The sequence below is a fragment of the Salmo salar genome, chromosome ssa04 (genome assembly GCF_905237065.1).
Source record: "Salmo salar chromosome ssa04, Ssal_v3.1, whole genome shotgun sequence".
NCBI classification, from domain to species: Eukaryota; Metazoa; Chordata; class Actinopteri; order Salmoniformes; family Salmonidae; genus Salmo; species Salmo salar.
Genome location: NC_059445.1, coordinates 51,825,996 through 51,839,067, shown reverse-complemented (window position 1 = coordinate 51,839,067; position 13,072 = coordinate 51,825,996). Strand labels below are relative to the sequence as shown.

The following is a 13,072-nucleotide window of genomic DNA, read 5'->3' as shown; positions in this document are numbered from 1 at the left end:
TTGCAGGAAATCACGCACAGAACAAGCAGTATGGCTGGTGGCATTGTCATGCTGGAGGGTCATCTCAGGATGAGCCTGCAGGAAGGGTACCACATGAGGGAGGAGGATGTCTTCCCTGTAACGCACAGCGTTGAGATTGCCTGCGATGACAACAAGCTCAGTCCGATGATGCTGTGACACACCGCCCCAGACCATGATGGACCCTCCACCTCCAAATCGATCCCGCTCCAGAGTACAGGCCTCGGTGTAACGCTCATTCCTTTGACGATAAACACGAATCCGACCATCATCCCTGGTGAGACAAAACCACGACTCATCAGTGAAGAGCACTTTTTGCCAGTCCTGTCTGGTCCAGCGATGGTAGGTTTGTGCCCGTAGGCGACGTTGTTGTCGGTGATGTCTGGTGAGGACCTGCCTTACAACAGGCCTACAAGCTCTTAGTCCAGTCTCTCTCAGCCTATTGGTGACAGTCTGAGCAGTGATGGAGGGATTATGCTTTCCTGATGTAACTTGGGCAGTTGTTGTTGCCATCCTGTACCTGTCCCGCAGGTGTGATGTTCGGATGTACTGATCCTGTGCAGGTGGTGTTACACGTGGTCTGCCACTGTGAGGACGATCAGCTTTCCGTCCTGTCTCCCTGTAGCGCTGTCTTAGGCGTCTCACAGTACAGACATTGCAATTTATTGCCCTGGCCACATCTGCAGTCCTCATGCCTCCTTGCAGCATGCCTAAGGCATGTTCACGCAGATGAGCAGGGACCCTGGGCATCTTTCTTTTGGTGTTTTTCAGAGTCAATAGAAAGGCCTCTTTCGTGTCCTAAGTTTTCATAACTGTGACCTTAGTTGCCTACCGTCTGTAAGCTGTTAGTGTCTTAACGACCGTTCAACAGGTGCATGTTCATTAATTGTTTATGGTTCATTGAACAAGCATGGGAAAAGGGGTTTAAACCCTTTACAATGAAGATCTGTGAAGTTATTTAGATTTTTACGAATTATCTTTGAAAGACAGGGTCCTGAAAAAGGGGCGTTTCTTTTTTTCCTGAGTTTAGGTCCTAGATGTCAGGAAGCTTGGCCCCTGTGATGTACTGGGCCATATGCATTACCCTTTGTAGCGCCTTTACCGTCAAATTTCAAGCAGTTGCCATACCAGGTGGTAATGCAACCGGTCAGGATGCTCTCGATGGTGCAGCTGTAGAACCTTTTGAGGATCTTGGGACTCATGCCAAATCTTTTCAGTCTCCTGAGGGGGAAAAGGTGTTGTCATGCCCTCTTCACAACTGCCTTGGAGTGTTTGGACCATGATAGTTTGTGGCCTTTGAAGGGAAACAGGTGACACTAGGCATGTAGAGCACCAGTAGATCTAAACTTTTAGAAAAAAGTGTTCCAAAAGGGTTCTTCGTCTGTCCCAATAGGATAAATATTTTGCTTAGAGGTACAACCCTTTTTGGTTCTAGGTAGAAACCTTTTGGATTCCATGTAGAACACTCTGTGGAAAGTGTTCTTCTTGGAACCCTAAATGGTTATACCTTGAATCAAAAGGGTTCTATCTAGAACCAAAACGGGTTCTTCTAAGGGTCCTCTTATGGGGAAAGTCCCATTTTAGGTTCTAGATAACATATTTTTTTCTGAGAGTGTAGCCTACTTAAGAAATGTGCCAGAAATATAATGAATAATCAACTTAATAAGACTCATATCCAAGATAATGTAGCTTATGGTGAGTCCCTTTAAATATTTATTACTATTTGGAGACAAGTCCACACCTTGCTTTTCATATTTCACAGCCCCTGAATAGCCAGATGTCGTAATCAACACACACTTTCGGAAGGGCCCTTCCATCTCTACAGTATGTAGACCTACAGGCCTCCTCCCACGGTCTCGGAAGTCAAAAGACAATGGGCTTGTTTGACATTGCAGCCAACAGTGCAGGCAACTACCGACTGACTGATCTACAAAGAACATTGCATCATAAATAACTACTCATTACTTTTTGTAGATCAGTCAGTCACAATTTACCCATGATACATTACAGTTTTGATCCTCTTCGAACACAGCCATAGTCAGAAGACATATAAGGAGCGTATCAGATACACAAATTCTGGGCAGGCGTGCGTAGAACATCAGATCTTTTCAACACAGGAGGTTGGTGGCACTTTAGTTAGGGAGGATGGGCTCATGGTAATGGCTGCAGCGGAATCAGTGGAATGGTATCAAATACATCATGCCATTCCATTCGCACCATTCCAACCATTGTTATGAGCTGTCCTCTCAGCAGCCCCCACTGCTTTCCAATGCCTGGATAAGCTTTTACATCTCATGAACCACATGAATATCATATAATTATCTTCTAATATGAGCAGGCTTGCACAGAATGTGTATCTGGAATGCATGCATTCATGTAAGATGTAAATGTACGTCCAAGCTGGTACATTGCGATTGACATGACTCCTCGAAACTTGCCAAGCACTCCATGCATTGTCTACCTGTTATGAGCTGACACCAATGGCTGTCATCAGAGATGGAAGAGGAAGTGCCACTCGCTGTTTTTTTGTTTTGTTTTCTGGTTCAATGAAAGTCAATGTAACAAGTAGACCAGGCTGACCTGCTATTGCATTGGTGTCTATGGGAGACACCCAGTTAAGTAGACTGGAACTTATCATTTTTTCCAATGGTAAATGGCCTGAGTGAACTATCTTTAGTTACCCACCAACTTTGCTGTCACTTGACAGTCTAGACCAGGGGTGTCAAACTCATTCCATGGAGGACCTATTGTCTGCAGGTTTTTGGTTTTTCCTTTCAATTAAGCCCTAGACAACCAGGTGTGGGGAATTCCGAACTAATTAGTGACCTTAATTCATTAATCATGTACAAGGGGAGAGTGAAAACTCACACTGGGCCCTCCGTGGAATGAGTCTGACACCTGTGGTCTAGACTCTATAGTTTAAACCGAGTAGTATAGACACAGATAGAACAATGAGCCAGATGTTTCACCAGATGTATACATCTGAGCCAAATATGGTGATGAGAGGAAGCCCAGTGGCCGGCAGTGGGAGAAGATTGAGTGAGATGGATTTCGGCCAATATTCTGCTAATTTTCTCATTGATGAAACCTTTGATCTCAATATAGTTTTCTGTTCCTAAAACTAGAATCTGTTACGAACAGAGTGGACAACATTTTGTAGATTTTACCGTTTGCCAAAGTTTCAGAAAATTAGAAGGAGTGCAAGGGTGAATTGAGTTATTGCAAACGTGCACTTCACGAAGTAGGCATTCCCTAATGGAAATATACAAATAAATGCTCAAACACACCAATAGGATCTTGCTAGCTCATGCATGGCTCTGCCCACCTCCTTGCTTGTTCTGCCCACTATGATTATTTTGCTCCCATTGAAAATGACAGGCTCTGTGTAAGGGCTGTCGTGAGAGAGAGACCAAGGTGCAGCGGAGTTAGTGTTCATCATAAAAGGTTTTAATGATCAACAACCACTATACAAAAGAAACCAAAAACGACTAGCAACAGTTCTGTTAGGAACACACTAAACAGAAAACAATTACCCACAAAACCCAAAGGAAAAACATGCTCCTTATGTGTGACTCCCAATCAGCAACAACGAGCTTCAGCTGTGCCTGATTGGGAGCCACACACGGCCCAAAACAAAGAAATACAAAAACATAGAAAAAGGAACATAGAACACCCACCCAATGTAACACCCTGGCCTAACCAAAATAAAGAACAAAAACCCCTCTCTATGGCCAGGGCGTTACACTCTGGTTTTGAGGCTGTCGTTGACTGAGGTTGGTGGATGAAGAATGAAGGAGTTGTGACACTTCTTATGCGCTCAAAATGTTGGCACCCGGAGAATACACGTTTCAGAGGTGAGCAGGATGATCAAGAGATGGAGTTATGTGGGGATGCCACCAGGCCGCTAGCAAAGCCGGGAGAAGAGGAATATTGGGACAGGAACACGGAAAGGTGGATTTCGGAGGAGGAATGAAGGAGGGAAAAGAGAAAGAAGAGGTCAAAGGGAATGAGGAAAGCTGAGGTTAAATCTGAATTTGATGAAGATAGCGATTAAAAGGGAGATGGTCTGTCGAAGAAGACTGGGGTCAAGTACAAACAGAGTGAGATGTCTGCCAGACTGAGTTCTGGAGGTGAAATGGAAGTGAATGAGGGAGATTAAACTGAGATGAAAGGCGCGGTGAGTCTTGCATCGATGGACATGGTTATAATAAAGTTGAGTTTGGCCCAGTGGGAGTGAGATTCAGGCCTTTTGGCTGATCCATATGTGGTATCAGGTTGGGTGGAAAAGATGTTGAGTACTGTTAAATCAGTGAAGGTAACCCAAAGTGGACTTGTAATGTTTGTCTGTGTTTCTTCTGCCAAAAGGGAATGGGCACTCGGTGCCACGCAACTCGGGTCAAGTACCGTTTCTTAATTTGCTCTTAGGAACAGGGCACCATTGAAATAATTGATTTCTGGGGTACCGTTTAGTGTGGAGGTGGAGCAATTGAAGTTGAACATCCCTGGTGTTTGTGACGCCCGTCGTTTGGTGCGACGCAGACCCAGTGGGGAGTGTGGTGAAGCAGAGTTGTCACAGTCTGTCCTTTTGCGTTTTGAATCAAAGTCATGTTATGATATATCAGTAATCCTGTTAGAGCTTTTGTGCCGAATCCACTGCGGTGTTTTAGTTGCAATGCTTATGGTCATGTCGCAGCAGTGTGTAGTAGGGAGATTCCAAGATGTGGGAAGTGTGCAGGAGCACATGGGACAGAGGATTATGTTGTTTTGGTGGAAAGAGTTGTCTCTGTCAACTGTAGGGCTGCCTATGTTGCTGGGGATCAGAAGTGTCCGGTGCGAGAGAGGCAGGTTGAGGTGGCCAGAGTCAGAGTAGTGCAGAAGGTGTCTTATGCTGAGGCAGTGAAGAAAGTAGAGGAGGATGGGTCAAGAGTGAGGAATCCTGAGAGGATCCCTGTGAGTAGTAGATCTGTGCCAGCACAGAGAGATAGGCAAACGAGTGATATATTTATTTATTTATTATTTTACTTCACCTTTATTTAACCAGGTAGGCCAGTTGAGACAAGTTCTCATTTACAACTGCGACCTGGCCAAGATAGTGCGACACAAACAACACAGAGTTACACATGGGATAAACAAATGTACAGTCAATAACACAATAGAAGTCTATATACAGTGTGTGCAAATGTAGTAAGATTAAGGAGGTAAGGCAATAAATAGGCCATAGTGGCGAAATGATTACATATTAGCAATTAAACACTGGAGTGATAGATGTGCAGAAGATGAATGTGCAAGTAGAGATACTGGGGTGCAAAGGAGAAAAAAAAAATAACAACACGGGGATGAGGTAGTTCGGTGGGCTGTTTACAAATGGGCTATGTACAGGTGCTATGATCGGTAAGCTGCTCTGACAGCTGATGCTTAAAGTTAGTGAGGGAGATATAAGTCTCCAGCTTCAGTAATTTTTGTAATTCGTTCCAGTCATTGGCAGTAGAGAACTGGAAGGAAAGGCAGCCAAAGGAGGAGTTGGCTTTGGGGATGACCAGTGAAATATACCTGCTGGAGTGCGTGTTACGGGTGGGTGCTGCTATGGTGACCAGTGAGCTGAGATAAGGCGGGGCTTTACCGAGCAAAGACGTATGGATGACCTGGAGCCAGTGGTTTTGGCAACGAATATGAAGCGAGGGCCAGCCAATGAGAGCATACAGGTTGCAGTGGTGGGTAGTATATGGGGCTTTGGTGACAAAATGGATGGCACTGTGATAGACGACATCCAATTTGCTGAGTAGAGTGTTGGAGGCTATTTTGTAAATGACATCGCCGAAGTCAAGGATCGGTAGGATAGTCAGTTTTACGAGGGTATGTTTGGCAGCATGAGTGAAGGATGCTTGTTGCAAAATAGGAAGCCAATTCTAGATTTGATTTTGGATTGGAGATGCTTAATGTGAGTCTGGAAGGAGAGTTTACAGTCTAACCAGACACCTAGGTATTTGTAGTTGTCCACATATTCTAAGTCAGAACCATCCAGAGTAGTGATGCTGGACGGGCGGGCGGGTGCGGTCAGCGATTGGTTGAAGAGCATGCATTTAGTTTTGCTTGCATTTAAGAGCAGTTGGAGGCCACGGAAGGAGTGTTGTATGGCATTGAAGCTCGTCTGGAGGTTTGTTAACACAGTGTCCAAAGATGGGCCAGAAGTATACAGAATGGTCTCGTCTGCGTAGAGGTGGATCAGAGAATCACCAGCAACAAGAGCGACATCATTGATGTATACAGAGAAAAGAGTCGGCCCCCGAATTGAACCCTGTGGCAGTCCCATAGACTGCCAGAGGTCCAGACAACAGACCCTCCAATTTGACACACTGAACTCTATCTGAGAAGTAGTTGGTGAGGCAGTCATTTGAAAAACAAAGGCTGTTGTGTCTGCCAATAAGAATGCGGTGATTGACAGAGTCGAAAGCCTTGGCCAGGTCGATGAATACAGCTGCACAGTATTGTCTTTTATCGATGGCGGTTATGATATCATTTAGGACCTTGAGCGTGGCTGAGGTGCACCCATGACTATCTCTGAAACCAGATTGCATAGCGGAGAAGGAACAGTGGGATTCGAAATGGTCGGTGATTTGTTTGTTAACTTGGCTTTCGAAGACTTTAGAAAGGCGGGGTAGGATAGATATAGGTCTGTAACAGTTTGGGTCTAGAATGTCACCCCCTTTGAAGAGGGGGATGACCGCGGCAGCTTTCCAATCTTCAGAGATCTCAGACGATACGAAAGACAGGTTGAACAGGCTAGTAATAGGGGTTGCAACAATTTCGGCAGATCATTTTAGAAAGAGAAGGTCCAGATTGTCTAGCACAGCTGATTTGTAGGGGACCATATTTTGAAGCTTTTTCAGAACATCAGCTATCTGGATTTGGGTGAAGGAGAAATGGGGGAGGCTTGGGCAAGTTGCTGTGGGCGGATGCAGAGCTGTTGACCGGGGTAGGGGTAGCCAGGTGGAAAGCATGACCAGCCGTAAAAAGAAATGCTTATTGAAATTCTTGATTATTGTAGATTTATTGGTGGTGACAGTGTTTCCTAGCCTCAGTGCAGTGGGCAGCTGAGAGGAGGTGCTCTTATTCTCCATGGACTTTACAGTGTCCCAGAACTTTTTGGAATTAGTGCTACAGGATGCAAATTTCTGTTTGAAAAAGCTAGCCTTAGCTTTCCTAACTGCCTGTGTATATTGGTTCCTAACTTCCCTGAAAGTGGCATATCGCGGGGGCTATTCGACGCTAATGCAGTACGCCACAGGATGTTTTTGTGCTGGTCAAGGGCAGTCAGGTCTGGAGTGAACCAAGGGCTTTATCTGTTCTTAGTTCTCCATTTTTTGAATGGGGCATGGTTATTTAAGATGGTGAGGAAAGCATTTTTAAAGAATAACCAGGCATCCTCTACTGACGGAATGAGGTCAATATCCTTCCAGGATACCCGGGGCAGGTCGATTATAAAGGGCTGCTTGCTGAAGTGTTTCAGGGAGCGTTTGACAGTGATGAGGGGTGGTCGTTTGACCGCGGACCATTACGGATGCAGGCAATGAGGCAGTGATCGCTGAGATCCTGGTTGAAGACAGCGGAGGTGTATTTAAAGGGCAGGTTGGTCAGGATGATATCTATGAGGGTGCCCGTGTTTACAGATTTGGGGTTGTACCTGGTAGGTTCCATGATAATTTGTGTGAGATTGAGGGCATCTAGCTTAGATTGTAGGACGGTCGGGGTGTTAAGCATATCCCAGTTTAGGTCACCTAACAGTACAAACTCTGAAGATAAATGGGGGGCAATTAATTCAAATATGGTGTCCAGGGCACAGCATGGGGCTGAGGGGGGTCTATGACAAGTGGCAACAGTGAGAGACTTATTTCTGGAAAGGTGGATTTTTAAAAGTAGAAACTCGAACTGTTTGGGTACAGACCAGGATAGCATGACAGAACTCTGCAGGCTAACTATGCAGTAGATTGCAACTCCACCCCCTTTGGCAGTTCTATCTTGATGGAAAATGTTGTAGTTGGGGATGGAAATTTCTGCATTTTTGGTGGCCTTCCTAAGCCAGGATTCAGACACGGCTAGGACATCAGGGTTGGCAGAGTGTGCTAAAGCAGTGAGTAAAACAAACTTAGGGAGGAGGCTTCTGATGTTAACATGCATGAACCAAGGCTTTTGCAGTTACAGAAGTCAACAAAGGATAGCGCCTGGGGAATAGGAGTGGAACTAGGGGCTACAGGCCCTGGGTTAACCTCTACATCACCAGTGGAACAGAGGAGGAGTCGGGAAGGGTACGGCTAGAGGCTATAAGAACTGGTCGTCTAGTGCGTTGGGGACAAATAAAATAAAAGGAGCAGATATATGCTTCAGTAAGGTTGGCTTCTTATCAATCATAGCAATGGTTATTAACCGTACCGCTGAAATGGAACGTAAAATCACAGAAAATAGATGTTGTGGTGGCAGCTGCAGGGACGTACTTGAGTGTATGAGATACAGGGTGTGTTGAGTGGTGGTGTTCTGTCCTCCCAGGCCGTTGGCATGGTGCAGGAGCAGATAGGGTCAAAGTAGTGGAAAGGGGTAGCGTTAGGGTTAGTTCGGTGTTTTTTTATTTTCCTTTTTTGCCATTTTGTATCACAAAGTATAATGGAATTATACTATATTCCAATTGGGGGCGGTAATGCAACATATTGAACGCCAAACGCCGTTAAACCACACAGAAGAAGAAGAAGAAGAAGAAGATGAAGAAGAAGCCAGGCTGCGGTCTATCGTTTGACCAAATATTTTTGTTATAGCTAAACCAAGATAGACCACAGCCCGTCGTTTCTATTGGGAACAAATGAATCATAGTGGGCAGAACGAGCAAGGAGGTGGGCAGAGCCAAATACGAGCTAGCGAGGTCCTATTGGCGCGTTCTAACAGATATTTGCACATTTCCGTTAGGGAACGCCTGCTCCGTGAAGTGCGCGGGTGCAATAACCCAATTCGCCTTTTTACTCCTTCTAAACAACGCATTTTTTTTAAATCTTTGACAAAAGGTAAAGTCTAAAAAACTTTGTTCGCTCTGTTCGTAGCAGAATATAGTGTTTGGAAAGATTCTGCACAATGTTGGACAAAATCAATTTAACGTCATCACTACTATATTTGGTAATGAGTAGAAACGCCAAGCGGATGCTTCATATTTATACATCCAGTGAAATATCTGTCTCATTGTTCTAGAGAAGCGGGTTGACTGTTGATCCGGAAACTCACCGAGGGACGTACTCTTCCGCTCCGAGATTTGTTCTAGTAAATTGATGATCTTGAGTTACTATTAAAGATGATAGTATTGTTAATATAGTAACTTGTTCTACTGTCAATGGTTCAACATATTAGAAACACTAACAATAGCTCGTTAGTGTGTCAAAGTGTTGGGGGAGTGGAAGTGATCGTTATTTGCCATATATGCAACTTGAACTGTGATCGAAGTAGGCTCGTCCATGCAGGGTATAACGTTAGGTCTACTAGGCTTCTCCGGACAGTCGATCGAAGTATCCTTCGTCCATGCAGGATATAACGTTAGGTCAACTAGGCTTCTCCGGACAGTTGCTCTGTGAACAATTTAGGGGAAATTACAGAAAAGGTAACAAAAATCAAATCCTTTTCCGATTAAATGTAATTTAACCAGTTTGCCTAAATGCATTCTAGTTTGTCTAGATTGTCAAGTAAACTTTTTGGTGGATTATCGATTTTACATTTAAAACATTGCCCTGATCTTTTGATTGATATTCCGTAGGCTAGACATAATGATATATTGATGCACAACATTAGTGCTATCGCCAATGCTAAGGTCACAAGTCAAATTTAATTTAGATTAGTGATGTAGACAATACCACTGCATTTGATTTGTCATCTCAAGTCTCCAACAAGTGTAGTAGCCTAGCCTAAAGGCCTACACGTCCCAAAAACAATCTCATTTGAAACACACACATTGCTGACAGAGATGTGAATGCCTGATCATATTGAACTATATCTCTTTTTGCTCTTTAGGTTGAAGGGATGAAGCAGAAAAAGACTAAATTGAAGGATTTCCTAGAGAATATCAGTGTACTGCAATGGATACTGACCTTCCTCTTATTAGGTGAGACCCCATATTTGCATGTATCTGTGCTTGTACATTTGTGTCTGAGAGAGAAACATGCTTTTTAATAAAACGTATTTAACCTTTATTTAACTAGGCAAGTCAGTTAAGAACAAATTATTATTTACAATGACTGCCTACACCGGCCAAACCCTAACAATTGTGCACCGCCCTATGGGACTCCCAATCACGGCCGGATGTGATACAGCCTGGAATCAACCCGGGTCTGTAGTGACGCCTCTAGCACTGAGATGCAGTGCCTTAGGCCACTGCGCCACTCGGGAGCCCTTATGCTGACTGGCATTGAGCAAAATGTATGTGTCATATTTTGCTTCCCTCCCTGTGGACCCGCTCACCATTCCCTATTCCTCAGGTCTGGCTTGTATTGGGTTGATGGTGTACCTTATGTTTACCTCTCTGTGGCCACTGCCTACTCTCTACTTCATATGGCAGTTGAAGGACTGGCACACACCTGAAAGAGGTACTGGCATACTGAATGTTGCCCTGAATTCTTCAATGTTGTGCATTTTTCAAGTGATACTAATCTCTTTTAAGGTCTCTTTTAACTCTCAAGTAAACAAAAAATTGAATTCCTGAATGTGTGCAACTTAATTTGCTTGTGTGAAAGTTCTTCTCTGTCACCACCAGGGGGCAGGAGAACTGCATTTGTGAGAAACTGGAAAATGTGGAAACATGTAAGGGACTACTTCCCAATGAAGGTATGTTGATGATGACAAGCTTTGTAAATTGACCGGAATTATTGTTTTGTTTTTTGTTTTAATCAATTTAAACACCCTGCTTCTATCCCCCAATCTGTATCTCTCTCCCTGCCTTTGTTCAGTTGGTGAAGACAGCGGAGTTGAACCCAAACAAGAACTACATCTTAGGGTGTCATCCTCATGGTGTCATGAGTATGGGAGCCTTTACCTCTTTCAGCACTGAGGCCTGTGGCTTTATGGACCTCTTCCCTGGGGTGCGCTCCTGCCTCTGCATACTAGGTGGCATCTTCAAGGTCCCCCTCTACAGGGAATATGCCATGGCCACAGGTATATATGGCTTCCAGGGAAGTTTGGCTCTCTGGAAGCTGTAGTAATTGATATTGTAAGGAGATGTAAATGTTTTCTGTGAGGAAAAGGGATGTTGTGTTGTTGCCAATCAATCACCATGAATTCCCCCCTTAATGTAACACAATATCCTTCTACTCGCCTCTGTTCAATAAATTACTCTGTCTGTCTCTCTGTCTCTCTGTCTGTTATTCCTCTCATCAGGTTGTTATCCAGTCAGCAAGCCCAGTCTAGAGCACCTTCTGTCTAAAAGTGGGAAAGGCAATGCGGTAGTGATTGTGATAGGGGGCGCTGCTGAGTCTCTGCTGAGTCTGCCTGGGGTCAATACTGTGTATATGAAGCAGAGGAAAGGCTTCGTCCGGGTGGCCCTGGAGTTTGGGTGAGTTATCTATCTTATGGATGGACCAGTAGTGAGAGGCCACGAATACACAAGAAAGCAGTGTGGTAGTTATAAAAAGAATACAACCATACATCACATAGCTTCATCATTGATCCACTGAACTGACTGGCTAACTGCTTTTGGCTGTGTTTAAGAATGACTTTTTTTATACATTTATTAGATAACAACCCAGTGGGTCAGTTCTCATCTCTCTCATTGTTCCTCAGGGCTGACCTCGTGCCCGTCTACTCGTATGGGGAGAACAATATCTTCCGCCAGGTGATCTTCACAGAGGACAGTGTGGGCTGGAGGTTGCAGCAACTCTTTAAGAAGCTCATGGGCTTTGCCCCCTGTCTGTTCGTGGGTGAATGCTGGTTCTGGATGCCTTACCACTGCCCTGTCACCACTGTCGGTCAGTCACTATGTCAACGAAATGCCTTGCTTAATTTACTGATTAACTTGTCATTTTGAAAATGCACAGCGTTGTCTTATGATCTACAATCTCTTCCAGAGTCGCCATTGGTTACTGAGGTCTAGCTTTTTTCTGTTACACAGTAGTTTGCAAAAGTAGTGGCTTCAGAAGTGTTTTAGTAACTTTTAGTGAGTTTTAAAGTCACTTTAGTAATTCACTAGATTAGAAAACCGCTTCGAGTGACTGATTATAGAACGCAGCTTGTGTAGCTTTGAACAAATGCTCTCTCTCTTTGTGATACAGTATGCACAGCAACATAGTGTTAAGTATCTCACTCTGCTCCACCCATTTTTGTGTATTCCTCTCCAGTGGGTAGTCCTATCCCAGTGCCAAAGCGGCCTTCCCCCACTCAGGAGGAAGTGGATCACTACCATGGCCTCTACATGGAGGCCCTGGCCAAGCTCTTCCATGGACACAAGGCCAGCTGTGGACTCTCAGACAGCCACGAGCTGCGCATCATATAGGCCAATCATTTAGACTGCTCCCACAAGGACTATGTGAATGACGTGATTTGTCATGGTGTCTTTTTGTCAGATACTGTAGCCAACCGATCTCCACAGTGAGACTACTTGAATGAACATATTCCAACTCAGGATCCAGCGATGTTCCAATCATTGATCCCTGGATCCACTAAGCTGCCTGGCTAATAACTTTTGACTGTATTTACTGTAAGGGAACAGTGCATGTGCTTTAATGTACCAATAATTTAACCACTTTGGTAAGGTTTTTTTTCAGTTGTTCAGGTACACAAAAAATAATCTTGAGGCAAGCCGAAGTCGGTAGCCCCTTTGTCGGTAGTCAACCGTAGAATTCTTCAGTCAAATCTTTGCTGTCATTCAGCAAGAGGCGACTCATTTTCATGCACATTTTTTCATTGAGAAATACTGCACCAAACATCTTAAATGTAAGATCTCCTCGGCAAAAACGTCAAAATTAATGACAAATTTATTGAGTCATCTTATATTAATTCGGACTATTTTGAGAATGTGTATACTGGCTACGACTTTGGC

General features: G+C 44.3%; 1 protein-coding gene across 3 annotated transcripts; it reads left to right on the top strand.

Moving 5' to 3' along the window:
* The first annotated feature begins 8,764 nt into the window (after positions 1 to 8,764).
* On the top strand, positions 8,765 to 12,772 carry LOC106603399 (diacylglycerol O-acyltransferase 2-like). 3 transcript variants are annotated; one of them, XM_014197038.1, is made up of 8 exons: positions 8,765 to 8,897; positions 10,057 to 10,147; positions 10,521 to 10,628; positions 10,796 to 10,866; positions 10,989 to 11,193; positions 11,416 to 11,590; positions 11,818 to 12,002; positions 12,372 to 12,772. In XM_014197038.1, the coding sequence occupies exons 2-8, from the start codon at positions 10,066 to 10,068 to the stop codon at positions 12,524 to 12,526; spliced, it is 981 nt and encodes a 326-aa protein (XP_014052513.1). In that variant the 5' UTR covers positions 8,765 to 8,897; positions 10,057 to 10,065; the 3' UTR covers positions 12,527 to 12,772. The 3 variants fall into 3 exon arrangements, with proteins under 3 accessions (XP_014052513.1, XP_014052514.1, XP_014052512.1); XM_014197039.2 differs by lacking the exon at positions 8,765 to 8,897 and adding an exon at positions 8,932 to 9,065; XM_014197037.2 differs by lacking the exon at positions 8,765 to 8,897 and adding an exon at positions 9,135 to 9,649.
* The last annotated feature ends 300 nt before the right edge of the window (positions 12,773 to 13,072 follow it).

Excerpts from the sequence above, each read along its gene's own strand:
- LOC106603399 (XM_014197038.1), top strand. The coding sequence starts at position 10,066 with ATGAAGCAGAAAAAGACTAAATTGAAGGATTTCCTAGAGAATATCAGT. Across the intron at positions 10,629-10,795 it reads CTGGCACACACCTGAAAGAG|GGGGCAGGAGAACTGCATTT; the intron begins GTACTGGCATAC and ends TGTCACCACCAG. Across the intron at positions 12,003-12,371 it reads CTGCCCTGTCACCACTGTCG|TGGGTAGTCCTATCCCAGTG; the intron begins GTCAGTCACTAT and ends ATTCCTCTCCAG.